This window comes from Mytilus edulis, chromosome 3, assembly GCF_963676685.1.
Source record: "Mytilus edulis chromosome 3, xbMytEdul2.2, whole genome shotgun sequence".
NCBI classification, from domain to species: Eukaryota; Metazoa; Mollusca; class Bivalvia; order Mytilida; family Mytilidae; genus Mytilus; species Mytilus edulis.
This window is the reverse complement of record NC_092346.1, coordinates 77,518,829-77,536,442: the sequence shown is the minus strand read 5'-3', so window position 1 is coordinate 77,536,442 and position 17,614 is coordinate 77,518,829. Positions and strand designations below refer to the sequence as shown.

The 17,614-nt window shown below is 34.6% G+C and overlaps 1 protein-coding gene across 1 annotated transcript in view; it reads left to right on the top strand.

The window, feature by feature from the left end:
* LOC139517491 (uncharacterized) overlaps positions 1-17,614 on the top strand; it is a 20,082-nt gene extending 2,468 nt beyond the window's left edge. The window contains exons 2-11 of the mRNA XM_071308629.1: positions 2,431-2,490; positions 9,235-10,505; positions 10,906-10,996; positions 11,649-11,699; positions 12,199-12,390; positions 12,638-12,808; positions 13,004-13,180; positions 13,442-13,638; positions 15,755-15,929; positions 17,140-17,614. Of these exons, the coding sequence (XP_071164730.1) occupies positions 2,431-2,490; positions 9,235-10,505; positions 10,906-10,996; positions 11,649-11,699; positions 12,199-12,390; positions 12,638-12,808; positions 13,004-13,180; positions 13,442-13,638; positions 15,755-15,929; positions 17,140-17,204 (2,450 nt within the window). The 3' untranslated portion in view covers positions 17,205-17,614. The remainder of the gene's footprint in view (positions 1-2,430; positions 2,491-9,234; positions 10,506-10,905; positions 10,997-11,648; positions 11,700-12,198; positions 12,391-12,637; positions 12,809-13,003; positions 13,181-13,441; positions 13,639-15,754; positions 15,930-17,139) is intronic.

Here is a 17,614-nt window from a genome sequence, read left to right as displayed (position 1 = left end):
TGATTATAGAGATCTCAAGGATTTGCTATTTCTTGTATAAATATACTGTAAACAACAGCTAAATATATGAGACAGGAAATCATGTTATGATGTTAACTTCTGCAAAATCATATTGAAGAGGCATGATAAAGCCCGCCTCCGTGTTCGTTTTTTGCGCTGTGTTGAAGACCCATTGGTGGCTTTGTGCTATTTTCTGCTGTTTGGTCGGGTTGTTGTCTCTTTGACACCTTACCCAATTCCATTCTCAATCTTATGACTTCTCAGACTAGTATAAAATGCTTAATAACATTTTAGAATAAAGCTGTAGCGTAATAACTTGCACGGGGTGAACTGCTCATGCTGCTTGCAGATAGTCTTATAAAAGATACCTTACATAGTTAATGTATGTGTCATTTTGGTCTTTTGTGGATAGTTGTCTCATTGGCAATCATACCACATCTTCTTTTTTATATTTACACATTACATTGCGTTTCGTATTGAAATATATTCCAAATTAAACAACAAAAATGGGTTACGGTTTAAAAGTTGTTATTATGTTTTTTAATTGTTTAATTACGGAAGAAGTCTAGATATAAGTGCCATAGTGTACAAGGTTTAAACTATTGTACTTCTTTTTTAGAAATGAAATGTTATGGAATGATTGTCTTCGGAATAGACGAATATTTGTATACGGGGTGCAGTTAAAATCGGATGGAATAATTTCCGCTTTTTTTAATGTAAATTAATCATACGATCAACGTCTCCGTTATTTTATGTATTTCATTTAGAAAAATGAGAATTTTTGAGATTGTCTTTCGTCGATTTCACATGCAGCTCCTTCTTAATAAGCATCTATTTCAAGAATTGTCTTGCAATGTTAAACAAAATACATGATAATTCTCATACATATTCAAGTTGTATACCAAATCTTACAGAAATCTGTTACAGGGCCTTGATCCAACATATATGTTCTGCATAAACAACTTAGGTTTATAAGAAAGAAGATCAACAAGGCCAAATAACATTTCTGATCAATGCAAACTAGATCATTGGGTTAATGTCAAATTCGCACCTGCTAAATAAAATAAATATTTTTCATTGAACTTGTCAAGTAAGAGTATTAACGCATATAACATTCTAATAAAATGATAGTTTAAAACAACAATGAATATAAATTAGGCTGAGAAATTAGGTGATGTTCACCGTTTAAAGCTTATCCTGTTTTAATCAATAAGTACCTTCCGCCTCACACAATTGTTCAGTACACATGCACGAGGGTGTAGTAGATAGGGTTTACCGAATAGAGAATAATGGGTTAAAACAAAGATATTGACAATGCCCCCCTCCAAATACATACACTTTCTGCAATACCATATGCGTGAGTATAGTTCAACATATTTTTGACAAAAGAGTGATATTGACACACAACTTGAAATTGTTACGCTGTCTGTAAGACACAAATTATGCCCCTCTTGACCATAAAAAATTATATATTTAACACTATATATGTATGATAATCTACGTTTTATTCTTAAGCTTAAGGCGCACTTGCAAGAACTGTAGGAGAAGATAGACAGACACACCCTGATCTCTTTCTGGGCTTGTATCACAAGATGATTAAGTCCAACTACCTTTTATTTTCAGAATATTAAAAAGAAATTAAAATCCTGAGGCCTACACATCTTCATTATGTGTATATAGATCTTACAAAATATTAAAGCTGTAGTAGGATAAGATAGCCGGACAAAATAGCCAGAAGACAAAAGAAAAAAGACCTCTCAGTTATACATCTTGCACAGATGAATTATAAAACATTGTCCATATCTAAATTGACCAGGTCAAACACAGCCTTGAATCGAAATTGCATCGTATGCCCTTAGCAGGAAATGACTGACAGAATGTCAGTATAATATTTAGTTTTGCCCAATATGCTTTAAATGTATACAACCAAACAATTGAGAAAGTTGGACAGAATTCTGTAACAGTTAATAAGATAAGATTAATATATTTAATAAACCAAAATATTATTTTTTGCTATAAAGATATTACCGCTTATTCAACAATTTTAACTCGATACGTCTTTAATTGTGTGAAAATTGTTGATATTAGTTTAAATATCTAACAAATATAGTTTTTGGAGCTTGCTTACAGAACACTGTGGAAGTATGGAGAAAGGTACGTTAATTCGACTAAGCAAACAGTGTCATTTGTTAATTTTTGTTTTGTTTCTTATTTTCAAAGTGTACGCATTTTGGTTGTATCTGATAATAAGATTAAGCCTTATTTATTTCGCTTTCTTTTTTATGATACTTTTAACATCTTTAGCAATGGGATGACAACATGCGAGTCGAATTCGTTCAAGCAAACAAATAATGATATTGTTGTCCCTCTAGATTTCGTTTTCTTTGTATTTTTACATTGAGGGAATACTAATTTCAATATATTTTACAGGATATCACTTCATTGTTGCCTTTCTGTTTGCTATAGTTGCAGTTCAACAAATTTCTTCAGGTAACATATTTGATAAATGTTCTTCAATATAAACATCATTTATATATATATATCTTTATTTTGATTGAATTTGTGCTATCCATTTTTTTTTTATATATATAAAATGTGACAACTTTAAGAACCAAACTGGATCTTAATTGAAATTATATTGTATAATGTATATAGATATAGGAAGATGTAGTATGAGTGCCAATGATACAACTCTTCAGTATTCAAATGAAAATTGATATGATTTGTATTTCAAAACTCTTTTAAAATGTATATGCTTTAAAGCCTCGGTCACACCTTAAAGCCTCGGTCACACCTTACCGGATAGCTCGAACGGACGTCTAACGGATAACTTTGTTTCAATCCGTTCATTAAGAAATAATTCCTTCATGTCATGCTCTATGCTCATTTTAACATGGGTAGGCATTATATTTGTCAATATTTTACACTGAGCGTTAGCGAGGTGTAAAATCATGTGTCAAATATAATGCCTACCCATGTTAAAATGAGCATAGAGCATGACATGAAGGAATTATTTCGATTCTAATAGGACAAATACAGTATTTTTATAGGTTGAAGCGTACGAAAATACCGTAAACATCTTTGGCTATTCCAGTTTCCTTCTCGAGGAGTCTGTACATTACATTTCAAATGTGATAAGTTTCAAAACTACTTGCAGGGAAAATATATGTTGTTTTATAAAAATATATAATAAAAGTTTATGTTAGCTGTTTAAATGTATATATTTTAAAGGATAACAATGGAAATAACGTTAATATAAACAGTAAGTTCGTGCGCATGTGTCAAACATATTTTGTGCTCATTAGAACACGGCTTTGTTAACAAAGCGTAATAAGGACGTCATATTAGAATGTCCGTTAGACGTCCGTCCATATCCGTTGCATGTCCGTTAAGCGTACATTTTATCCGTCGACGTCCGTTCTGTCCGGTGGAAAATTTTGAGCATTTTAAAAAACTTTGAACGAACGTCCAACGGATAAAATGTCCGTTGAACGTCCGTTAGGCGTCCGTTTTGTACGGTACTCGTCCGTTTCGTTTCCATTTTGTATCTGTTACATGTCCGTTATACATCCGTTGGAGGTCTGGAGGATAAATTCACCAACGGACTTCTACCGGACGTTTAACGGACAAAACGGATGTTGAACGGATGAGAAACGGACTTCTATCGGACGTATAACGGATAAAAAGGACGATGAACGGATCTGATTTGGATAATTGCCAATTGAAAATTTCGCGTCAGAAATGCCAATTATTGGTACGTCAGATTTCTTAAGGTTCATGAATTCTTATTATTCATAATCAATCTTAGAGTATAGGCACGTCTTCACAATCAAGCAGTTTTTATATTTATGCCAGACACTGCCCTTTGGCGGAATTTTGAAGAACAAACCAAAACCAGTTACACAGAAACATTTTGAATATTTATGCGATTTACATGTATTATAATTATCGCTTTTGATTTTTCCGTATATCTTGTTCATCCGTTTTATCCGGTACGCTTCCGTTAGGTGTCCGTTTTATGCGGTACTCGTTCGTTGGAAGTACGTTCGACATCCGTTCTGTCCGGTACGTGTCCGTTTCTCGTACGTTGCATATCCGGTGTGTGTCCGTTATGCATCCGTTACACGTCCGTTTTATTCGGTCATTACATCAACGGACTCCCAACGGATAACAATTTTTTTTCAACGGACAACTTTTATTTTCATCCGTTAGGCGTCCGTTCGTGCTATCCGGTAAGGTTTGACCGAGGCTTAACGGATAGCTCGAACGGATGCCTAACGGATAACTTTTTTTCAATCCGTTCATGTCCGTTAGACGTCCGTTCTTATCCGTTAGACATTCCGTCCATATCCGTTACGTCCGTTCTGTCCAGTGGAAAATTTTGAGCATGTTCAAACTTTGAACGGACGTCCAACGGATGAAGTGTTCGCGGCGAAAAAAAAACGACTTAGTAAGAAGTAGAAATAAAGAATAAAATCCCCCTTCCCCAATGGATATCAAATGGTCGTCCTCTTACACCCATTAGTGGTGAAATTTTTGGCACAGATTCATAACCTTATTGGGCATGGTTTACAAGATGCTCGATGTATGCTCTTAAGAACCTCTTGTTTTAAACATGTTCACAATTCACACTCGATTGCTAGCTGATAGATAAATTAACTCATAATAATACATGTACCAGGATTGACATTTTGTATTTGCGCCAGACTAGCGTTGCGTCTACAAAATACTCATCAATAACAATATGATTTTTTTTAAAGCCTCGGTTATCTGACTGACAGTCGTGTAACAATATCCGATTGTAATGTTTTAGGTAGCACTACAGTCAAAATTTTCTGACTCCAACCAACAGTCTTTAAAGATGAATTTCTCCAATACTACTCAATGGATTTTTAAAATCTTTAGCTCATTATAAAGCTGAATTACTAATTCTTCCTAATCTGTAGATTTCTTTCTGGTATGATAAATCTCAAATTATAGCTCCTTAATTGCCAAAAAAGTGGTCTTCCAACTTGGATGAAAATGGCAAATTCAGGTCAAATGGTAATAAAAATTTGTTTTCATCACTTTAATCAACCATATCCTGTCTCAAATTTTTGATATATGCCTCCAGTAAGAAGATATATTGATTTAACTGCTGGGTGCCAAACCTCATTTTACCTTTCATCTTTGGACACCTATAAATTCATTTAGAAACAAAATATCCAAAAACTGGGATACAGTATTGTAGAAAATATACTCCCTTTTATCACATATATCAAAGTCAAACCAAAAGGGGTACCCATGAAGTTTCTATTTTCTTTTTTTTCCACATGTTTTTGAGTTTTATGAAATTGAAAAATTTCACATAAACTTAAAATTGGTAAAAGTGCCTAAAACTCCTAACAGAAGACAGATTCAGAGACATATTCTTCTTGTTTGTAGTACCTTAAAAGTTCTCCTTTTTCTCTTCAAAGTTATATACATTACTTTTGTTGCAACACACATGAACACTATTTATCTTGTGGTCAGTGGTTAACAGCTGTTCACTGGCATCAACAGATGATTGACATATTAGCCCTCCTAAATGCCTATATATTTAGATGAATTACCATGTGCTTTTATTTATATAAGTTCAGTATCAATTTACTCCGTGTTATGATATGATAATGACTTTGGGATTTTTACAAACTGTGCAGAATAATATTTACTTCAAAATTATGTGATAAAAAAAATATCCAAAAAATAACTGTTACAGACTGTAGTGCTACCTTAACTGAGGTTTGTTTGATAGATATAGTAAAGATATGTCACGTTTTCACCATCTTCAGAAATAAAACTTCACTGGTAGAGACTTATGTAAGTATACGTCATAGTTTATGGTAAACCCAATGTTAAATACAGACATTAAAAGATGTAAAAAGACCAAGTGAAGTATCTGAAAAACCGGACATATTTTAAATGTTTTAAGCGGTGTGAAATTTGTTTCTAATGTGTAAATAATCGTCTCTCATAATTCTATATGAATGGCTTTTACATATGTGTAATTTGTTTTAATCAATGTGTTATGTATTGCTTTGTAAAAGGTGAGACGTTAATAAAATATTGTATCATATAAACAAAATGTATTCAAGACGAAGCGTAAACAGGTTGACAAAGGTTTTTGATGACCTTTTAATTAACATTATCAACCCAACCATGTTAGATCTGTAAATTTGATTTCGCAAATTTTTCTTCCCTCGTCGGGATTCGAACCAATGCTACTGAGAGATCGTGACACTAAATCGACTGCACTGTAACCGGCGCGCTATACCACACGACCACCTGGGCTTCGTATATATACATGAAAAGTAAGCTTAAATTAAATTACACGTTGCTTTGAACACGTTACAGTAGCTTTTAGCGCGGTAAAATTGCAGGTTGCATTTTTAAAAAGCATTAATAAAAGTTGCATTTAACGCGTAAAAGTTGCATATTTTGTGCCTTAACCTACTTTTAACGCGTTAAACTTTCATTTAATGTGTTAAACCTTCATTTAATGTGTTAAACCTTCATTTAATGTGTTAAACCTTCATTTAATGTGTTAGACCTTCATTTAATGTGTTAGACCTTCATTTAATGTGTTAGACCTTCATTTAACGCGTTAGACCTTCATTTAATGTGTTAGACCTTCATTTAATGTGTTAAACCTTCATTTAACGCGTTAGACCTTCATTTAATGTGTTAGACCTTCATTTAACGCGTTAGACCTTCATTTAATGTGTTAGACCTTCATTTAACGCGTTAGACCTTCATTTAACGCGTTAGACCTTCATTTAATGTGTTAAACCTTCATTTAACGCGTTAGACCTTCATTTAATGTGTTAAACCTTCATTTTTTTTACCTTCATTTAATGTGTTAGACCTTCATTTAATGTATTAGACCTTCATTTAACGCGTTAGACCTTCATTTAATGTGTTAGACCTTCATTTAACGCGTTAGACCTTCATTTAATGTGTTAGACCTTCATTTAACGCGTTAGACCTTCATTTAATGTGTTAGACCTTCATTTAACGCGTTAGACCTTCATTTAATGTGTTAGACCTTCATTTAATGTGTTAGACCTTCATTTAATGTGTTAGACCTTCATTTAACGCGTTAGACCTTCATTTAATGTGTTAAACCTTCATTTAATGGGTTAGACCTTCATTTAATGTGTTAAACCTTCATTTAATGTGTTAGACCTTCATTTAATGTGTTAGACCTTCATTTAATGTGTTAAACCTTCATTTAATGTGTTAGACCTTCATTTAATGTGTTAAACCTTCATTTAATGTGTTAGACCTTCATTTAATGTGTTAAACCTTCATTTAATGTGTTAAACCTTCATTTAATGTGTTAGACCTTCATTTAATGTGTTAAACCTTCATTTAATGTGTTAGACCTTCATTTAACGCGTTAGACCTTCATTTAATGTGTTAGACCTTCATTTAATGTGTTAGACCTTCATTTAACGCGTTAGACCTTCATTTAATGTGTTAAACCTTCATTTAATGTGTTAAACCTTCATTTAATGTGTTAGACCTTCATTTAATGTGTTAAACCTTCATTTAATGTGTTAAACCTTCATTTAATGTGTTAGACCTTCATTTAATGTGTTAGACCTTCATTTAATGTGTTAGACCTTCATTTAATGTGTTAGACCTTCATTTAATGTGTTAGACCTTCATTTAATGTGTTAAACCTTCATTTAACGCGTTAGACCTTCATTTAATGCGTTAGACCTTCATTTAATGCGTTAAACCTTCATTTAATGTGTTAGACCTTCATTTAATGTGTTAAACCTTCATTTAATGTGTTAGACCTTCATTTAATGTGTTAAACCTTCATTTAATGTGTTAGACCTTCATTTAATGTGTTAGACCTTCATTTAATGTGTTAGACCTTCATTTAATGTGTTAGACCTTCATTTAATGTGTTAGACCTTCATTTAATGTGTTAAACCTTCATTTAATGTGTTAGACCTTCATTTAATGTGTTAGACCTTCATTTAACGCGTTAGACCTTCATTTAATGTGTTAGACCTTCATTTAACGCGTTAGACCTTCATTTAATGTGTTAGACCTTCATTTAATGTGTTAGACCTTCATTTAATGTGTTAAACCTTCATTTAATGTGTTAGACCTTCATTTAACGCGTTAGACCTTCATTTAACGCGTTAGACCTTCATTTAATGTGTTAGACCTTCATTTAATGTGTTAAACCTTCATTTAATGTGTTAGACCTTCATTTAATGTGTTAAACCTTCATTTAATGTGTTAGACCTTCATTTAATGTGTTAGACCTTCATTTAACGTGTTAGACCTTCATTTAATGTGTTAGACCTTCATTTAATGTGTTAAACCTTCATTTAACGCGTTAATTCTTATTTTAACGAGATAAGTAATTAATGACAATAATATTTAAAATGTGCTGAAAATCTGAAAACGCGTTACTTTATCGGGTTTTTGACATGAACGGCCTTTCATACGCTTCCGTTAAGTGTCCGTTTTATGCGGTACTCGTCAGTTGGATGTACGTTCGACATCCGTTCTGTCCGGTACGTTTCCTTTTCTCGTACGTTGCATATACGGTGTGTGTCAGTTATGCATTCATTAGGCGTCCGTTCAAGTTGGTCAGTACATCAACGGACTTCCAATGGATAACAGACAAAATTGTTTTCCATTGGGAGTCCGTTGATTTTATTTTATTTTCATCCGTTAGGCGTCCGTTCGTGCTATCCGGTAAGGTGTTACAGAGGCTTAACACTCTAAAATACGGACAATTCTTTTGTAAAGTCTGACTCGTTTATAGTCATCTTGTTTCTAAACAGATTAGCTGATTGCATACATTGGTTGTATTGTATGAACGTATGTATGGATTTACTTCAGCTTCCTTTATCAATACAGTATACATATATAGATGTGCAAAAATGGGAATATACATTTGACACATTCAAACATTACTACGTTCTAGCTGAACACCCTTTTAATTTAAATTAAATGCAATAACTTGTTTGATTAAAAACATATTTGGCATTGCCAAGTAACAACATATATATGAAAAAACATTCGCTTTAAACAAACCACAAATAAGACCACAATTGAATACTAGTATAGTAAAATTGATAGATGAATTATTGACATTTTTAAACATTGTATTTGTCTTTTTCTGCTTTGTTAGAATTTCATAAACAATATTTTTAGTCAGAAAATGCATGAATTCATAAATTCCAGCTCCCGACAATGAAGGCACTGAGTTTATTATTGCGTACATGGAAAACATTGCTGTTGCTTATGAAATCGAATTATTCATCACCACTACGAGAACAAGTACAGTCAGTGTCCAGGTAACGGCACCAAAGTATTCTTCTTCAATAAATGAACAGTTTACAGTTACAGCGGGATCAGTAAAACAGCTATTCTTTAGCCCTAGTCTACGTATGTCGGGTTCTGGTTCTTCCAGCAAAGGTATTCTTGTATCAGCTAGTGATGAAGTTGTTATTTACGGTGTAAATAAAGAGAGATTTTCGAACGACGCGTTTCTTGGAGTTCCAACAGATGTTTTAGGTACGGAGTATTACGCTGTCACGTGGTACCCAGCATCTCAACAGTGTGAACTAGCGGTTGCAGGTGTCATCGATAACACTGTTGTGTCATTTACCTTTCCAGCTAGTATGAGTAGTTCAGTCACGTATGATGGAGTGAGCTATTCCGGAGGAAGCACACTTACCGTAACTATACACCAGTTTGACTCTATACAGCTGATAAACAGTAATGCAGATTTGACAGGCACATATATACACTCCGATAAAAAGATTGCAGCTTTTAGTGGAAACAAGAAAACGACAATTGGAACTGGGACTAGTTCGGACCATCTCGTAGAACAGCTTACACCAGTAGGCACATGGGGAAAAAATTTCATTACTGTACCAATACCACTAAGGACAACAGGAGACTATTTCAAGTACATTGCTAGTGAGGCGGGAACAACTGTGACTATTTCTGGTGGATTTACTGAAACGTTAACATTAGCTAACGCCGGTGACTTTGAGGAAAGACTTGTTCCGTCCACTGCTTATTGTTATGTTTCAGCTGACAAAGCTATCAAAGTTGTCCAATTCTGTCTCAGTCAACAATCGAGTAACGAGTTATCCGACCCAATGATGATGATTATTCCCCCTGTTGAACAATTTGGTGCCGATTACACATTTGCTACACCCATGTATTCACAGGGTTCATATGATAACTACTTTATGTTCGTGGTAAAAAAATCAGAAAAAGATGGACTTCTAGTAGATGGAGGAGCCTTTCCCTCAGCCACAATTTACAATGATATCAATGTTGGCGGAACAGAGTACGTTGCTGGTTATATTTCTGTATCAGATGGTTCCCACACGATTCGCCACCAGTCTACAATCTCAATTTTTGGAGGATACTTATATGGACAGGCACAGTATGAAACATACGGGTTTACAACTGGTATGAGACTGGCACCAATAAATACGGTATGTAAAGTACTTTTTTGTATCTTACCATAAGTTCAGTATTTGTTTCACTTTAGGGGACAACATTTGCTTGTATTTTTGGGCTTAAATAAGAACCGCGAAAAGGACTCCAAAATCAACTGTCATGCAACATCGAAGCAGTAAAACAAAAATTTGTATCTGTACAAGAGTAGACAAAGCAAAAGTGTATTTCTATAAATGATATTTGTACAATTATAGTTGGATTATTGTAGGATAACTAAACTAAAACTGAAATAACTATAATGAACCAAGTCAATTGATATGGTCGCGTTCAATATAAATGTATATGACGATCGATGTCATGGATGTGGTACGATTGCCATTGAGACATCTCTCCACAAGAAACCACATGACGTAGAAGTTACTTATATTTTTCTAGGTTTGCGTACCAACAGCCAATGTAATTGGTGATGGTTACGACAATGACTGTGATGGACTTATAGATGAGGAAATATGCAATAATGGAGCAGGTTGGTACCTATAGTTACTGTAGATCTGGGAAACGAGACCACCTGTATTTAGCAAAAAACTGTGCTAAAAGACCATCACTGTTAGCCTCTGTAGTACATTTCATATAAAATTAACCCCCTATTGAAAAAACACCTATCTTAAGTGACCACCTTTTTGTTCTCCCTTTAGTGGTCTCTTAAAACAGGTTTGACTGTATTCGTAAATAAATAATAAAAAAAGCCATCTGATCTCGAAGGGTAACATAAACATTCCTTCCTGAAACAAATAAATAAACCTATATCAGTTTCGGTCAAATCATACATATTGTTTTGGATATACTTTTTATACATGATAATAAGTATCATGCTTTGTTATATAGAAATCTAATCATAGTAAATTTTAAAAATAACTTTAATGGTAATTGTCGGTTTTATATCTTCAGCACTTTGATTGAGTTTTAAGCCTCTTATTTGAGCAAAGTGCTTTTATTGAATTTGAGTTTATTCTTAAGGCATTGTGATTGATTTGTAATTATCTTCTCTTAGTACAGTGAATGATTTTGAATCTCTTCTTTAAACACAGTGATCAATTTTGAGTCTCTTCTTTGGAACTGTTATTCATGTTGAGTTGATAAAAGCTGTTTATTTTGAATGAGTTTATCCTATATTACAGATGATGATGGCGATGGTGTTGATGACGAAGACTGTGCTAAGCCATCACCAAGTAAGTTGTTTTAAAGGAATTCCGAAAGATTTGCAATTGTAACTGTTTGTATGTAGATTGACATATTCTGACAATTTACTTAGACGAATTTACTTACTCTGTATATTCATTTTCCATTTCAAGTTTAAGTTGTTACACTTTGAGTTCAATTTTGTGTTTTCACTGAAATAATGTAAAGGATTAATTTATATGGAATGGGGCATGCAAGTCCTCGTGCAATTAAAAAACATGGTTTCTCAACAACTGTATAGCTTACCTTATATTGTTGGTAATTTGTGTGCTCTTATTTAACTTTAATACCGCACAAATCCAAATATACGATCAAAAGAAATGAAATTAAGGTAAAATGTCAATATTACAATGCTCATATTATAAATTATGTAACGCTCTAACAAAGCCTTCAGAAACCACCATTTTTATCTGGTTCTCTGTTAATCTTATACGTTGAATTGGTAATAGGCGCAGTTTGCCTGCGCTACATTGTTTTTATATATTCCAGTTGATGGAAACTGGGCAGCGTGGACTGCTTATGGTGCATGCTCAGTTACGTGTAACCCCATTGGAACAAATACAAATGGGCAACAAGTCAGAACAAGGAACTGTTCTGATCCCGGACCTCAGTGGGGAGGATTACAGTGTGTGGGTTCTGACACTGAATCACAGTCGTGCGTTGCTTCTATAACTTGTCCAAGTAAGTCAGTGATTTAACTTTTAAAGAATGACACATATCAAAATACACTATACACAATATCACTTTGTCCTATATAGATTAAATTTCAACTGTTTCAATGCAAATAAAATGAATCTAGAAAATTATTTGAATTAACTCTCGTTTCAATTGACGCTTCTAAAATTATGAAAAATTATTTGTACTGAGCTGCAATAGTGGCTATAGTGCTCTATTGAATATTAATCCTTTAACATATTTTTTTCAATAGTTGATGGTATCTGGTCAGACTGGAGCACATGGGGAGCTTGTTCTGTAACCTGCGAAAGTGGTGTTGAAATGCGTAACAGATCTTGTACAAATCCCGCCCCTCAGTATGGTGGTCAGGACTGTCAAGGTTCCGACTCTGATTCTCAGACGTGTACACTGTCCATGTGTCCAAGTAAGTATGGTCCTTAAAACCAGTGTTGTCTAGCATTGCAAAATATTTGAATGTACTTATATGATCATGTCGAATTCATTTTTTCACTCGGTCAAAATATTTGCGGAAAGACTACTCTAAGCAATGTGCGTTCATTGTGCTTTAAAGCGTATCAAAATGTCGTTAACGGTTTATTAATATTTTCAAAATTTGCAGTTGATGGTAATTACACTGATTGGAGTGCATGGAGCGTTTGTACGGTTTCATGTGGTGGTGGCACGCAGGACAGAACAAGAAGTTGTACTAACCCGGTTCAACAATACGGTGGCAACGATTGTTCTCAGATTGGCAGCGATTATGAACAAGAAGCCTGCAATACACAAGTTTGTATAAGTAAGTATTCTGCATGTATACTGTTATATCAACATTTGCCAACTAAAAGATCATTTTTAATGAGATGAATAGTTTTTTAGTTATAATTCACCCGTTTGTCTTGTTTTGAAAGAAATATCTTAGTTTAAAGAAATATTAGAATACTAAGATTATGTGACAGTGCACAATTTTTTAGTATGAAGAACTTAGTGAAAGGAAAGTCATGAAAATAACCGTTTTTATCCGTTATATAAATCGATTATCCTTTGGTCATTTTACTAGTTGATGGAGCCTGGTCACAGTGGGGTAACTTTGGTCAGTGTTCAGTGACTTGTGGAGGTGGACAATATACAAGATCTAGAACTTGTTCTGATCCTTACCCACAAAATGGTGGATTGTCATGTTCAGGAGATTCCAGCGAATTTACTAACTGCAATACACAAGCATGTCCAACGGCATCATCTGGGCAGTATGTACAGGTAAATTAAAACTGGTGAAGTCTCAAACGTTAAAAAATGAAAAACTCATCTTAATGTTGTTTAAATGTTCCAGTCGTAAAACGAACAGGCAAAAGCACATTGTTGTGAATATTATTTTGGCGATCCGAATTCAACGAGATTTGATATTGAAATTTGAATGTTTTTAAACTACTGATAGAATAAGTAATTAAATTATTTAAAGCTACCTATGGAATTCTTGTTTCAATAGTACATATTATCAAAGTTGACTGAGTGTCAAAATTCTCAGGGAAAAATTCAATGACACTTCTTTTATATGTCGTATTCCCTTATGTTTTCAAATTAATGCCTTAAAATCAAAACCAAGATTAAATACAGCGCCCTTTTTATATAAAATTTACAATGCTTTGTAATGACCTACGAATGGGTCCTGGTGGATGACCATTGGACTTGTGGTTTTACATGTGTATATATAACTCCATCGTAATGGTGTTGTGCATAACTCTGTCGTTTATGCCCGCGTCACACTGTCCCGATTTTTATATACGATGGACACCCGAATGCGAAAATTGTAATTTCGTACGAAGTTGGTCTCGATCTCGTTAAAATACCAAAAAGTGACCGAAGCAAGAACGATGAATAACGAAGTCTATACGATGGTGCCGAAATTATATACGATAGCAAAAGATGGACATACGAAGGTTAACCGAAGACGGATATTTAAGCTTCATATCTCAGCCGAAGCCTACACGATGGATCACGAAGGCTACACGATGGATTACGAAGGCTACACGATGGATTACGATGATGGTGCGATGGACATACGATTTCTAAAAGACGTCGTGTACAGCTTACAGGGGCGGATCCAGCAATTTAAAAAAAGGGGGGGTTCCAACTATATGTCCCCATTCAAATGCATTGATCGGCCAAAAAAAAGGGGGGTTCCAACCCCCGGACCCCCCCCCCCCCCCCCTGGATCCGCCACTGGCTTACGATGCATTTAAATTTACTAATCTATCTTAAAGGTAAGGTAATGGGTTCGTTGTTCCCTTTTATTCAAAAAGAGCTCTTTCCAGGAGAATATCATAATAATATAGACAAAAGGAAATATGTGGGGAAAGCAACAAATGCGGCAAAATATGACATATAGAAAACAAATGGTTATGGAGTAAACATTCGTGTGACAACAACTCAGACGATAGATAAAAAATCAGAATAATGAAGAAAAAAGTTGGTTTCCCTATATACGTGTACCTGCGTTTATGATTTTCATTATATTTCTTGATATGAAAAATTGACAAAAAATAATATTCTACTTGTAAAAGTAAATCCTGAGCCTGTAATAGCTGCTCTTCTTGTTCCATTTGAATTAATAAAAACAACGCTGTCGCCTTTCTTGTTCTCATATAATCATAATTATGATATGAGCTCCATGTTTTGTGAACGTCTTTCTTAACTGTCGTGTTAGACTGACCAGTGCATATCGCGCATGGCACTTTAAATGTATTTTAGCGCGAAAATTAACCTACATTTAGCTGGATTTATTGCCGTCGTAGTTCCATCTTGTCGCTTTCGTACTTTTATTCGATGGCAACACGACGGAATTACGAGGTCTTCACGAAGACGTTTTGCCATCGTAAGACCTTCGGATAGCTTCGTGATTCATTCGTATAGACATCGTAATGTTAAAACTGCCCGATGGAAACGATGGAAACACGAATGCAATACGATGTTCAAAGATGCATTCCCGGTGACATTTCGATGGTGAGGATGGTGATTCGAACTCAATACGAACCCTCAACATCGGACGCACCTTCGGGGATTTTTTAACATGTTAAAAAAATTAGAACCCTTCCCGAAGTTGTCCCCGAAGGCTAGAAAAAGTGGCCGATGGTTCTACGATGGTTAAAGATGGCACTACGAATAGCCTGATCTGGATACGATCAGTCCCGATTTTGAAAATTTCCATAATCGTGTTGCCATCGGCGTAAAAATCGGGACAGTGTGACGCGGGCATTATAAAAAAAAATGGTAACTGATTGAATATCATAAACGTACCTAATAAATATTTTCACTAGATTAAAGATTTTGCAATTTGAATAATTGTATCTAGCATGACTTTTTTCTTTCTTAAAAGTTGTGTCCTTCTGGTTGGTTTACCTGTGCTACTGGTTCCTCTAACTGTATCGAGGATGGGTTTAAATGTGATTGTATGGATGACTGTGGTGACGCAAGTGATGAAACTGAGAACTATGCTGGATGTTCTCCTCAGCACCTCGCCGTCTGTACGGCTAAAAGTGCTTCTACACGTAGTAAGTATCTATCTGACTGAGAACTAGCTGGATGTTCTCCTCATCATTTGGACGTCTGTACGGCTAAAAGTGCTTCTACACGTAGTAAGTATCTATCTGACTGAGAACTAGCTGGATGTTCTCCTCGGCACCTCGCCATCTGTACGGCTAAAAGTGCCTCTACACGTAGTAAGTATCTATCTGACTGAGAACTAGCTGGATATTCTGATAATCGGATCTTTTTTGTAATGTCCGCGGTGCACACACAAATTTATAGTGTCAAACCCCATGCATAGTAAGGCTTTGAATTGATGTTTAAAAAAACAACGATATCAAAATAGACAACACTGCAATAATAAAAAAAAAAAATACGCAGATAAACAATACACGAGGTAGCATTAACTCAACCAAAACAGTGGATGCACTCGTCGCGGAAGGATCAGAAGTCATGAAGAGGTTTCCATTCAACAAGTGAAGGTCATACTCGTCGAGTAACTAATATTAAAATCCGTCGATGAAACATAAAATGTGATAAGCATCCATCATAAATAAGCTTTATTTAGAGTCGAAAAGGTATACAAACATAGACAAACATAAGCTCTAATGAGCTTTTAACCGACATAATCCAACAATATTGCGGATTGGTAATGCGTCATGTTTTATCATTTATAAGACCAATTTATTAACCAACGATATATCTTGGTTTCTTTCTTACCAATAAACCCGAGAGAAAAAACACAAATACAACACAGAACTGTTATGTGATACATCTACAAAACACATATAGGGCAACATTACTGATTGCGATTGTGAAATCTCGGCTTAGCGATGGGCGATTCAGGCTCTCATATGAGTCTCTAGTTTGGGATTCAAAAATGCGTTATAAAACATAAGGGCAGAGTTTTTTTTTCTAATTTAAAGATCGTTCTCTATATATCACATAATTGTATGTATTTTGTTTTTGTTTTTTGTAACATGTTATTTTGCCGTAACGTTTGAATTATACACTTGTGTCTGGTTATATTACCGGTATCTGCAGAGTTCACGGTGATGGTTAGTTTTGCATCAGAATTATTTAATTCACTATACGTAAGGCAATATGTAGCCATGCATATGGTATATGGTGTTTCATTATTCTTATGTATGCCTGGTTTTTCTTTTTCTAAGTTTACTTAAGTAAAATATTAAACAAATAATTTCCATATTTATCTTATATTTATTTATTTTGTAGTCATAGCTTCACTCGTCCTCTTTCTAGTAGCCACGCTCGCATGTGTTATGAACAACTACCATTAGTGATCCACAACTTCACAAACACAACTAGTGATACAAAGTTGGCTCGTCAGCTTTCTAGTAGCCACCATCACAATTGTTATTATGAAGAATCAGCATGACGGATTCACTCGTCATCTTTCTAGTAGCCCGTTCGCATATGTTATTATGAAAAGACAACATTGTTAATCCACAGCTTCACTCGTTAGCTTTCCAGTAGCAACCATTCATATTCAAGAAGTGTTATCATTAAAATTGTCATTAGGGACCGACAGTTTCACTTGTCGGCTTTCTTGCAGACACCATCATGTGTTTTATGACAAATCATCTGAACTTATCAACAAAATACGTCAAAATAATTTTTGAATTTTTCTTTTATTTCACTCTTTTAGATTACGTCGTTTTGATATTAAATATTTCTATACACAAATAAA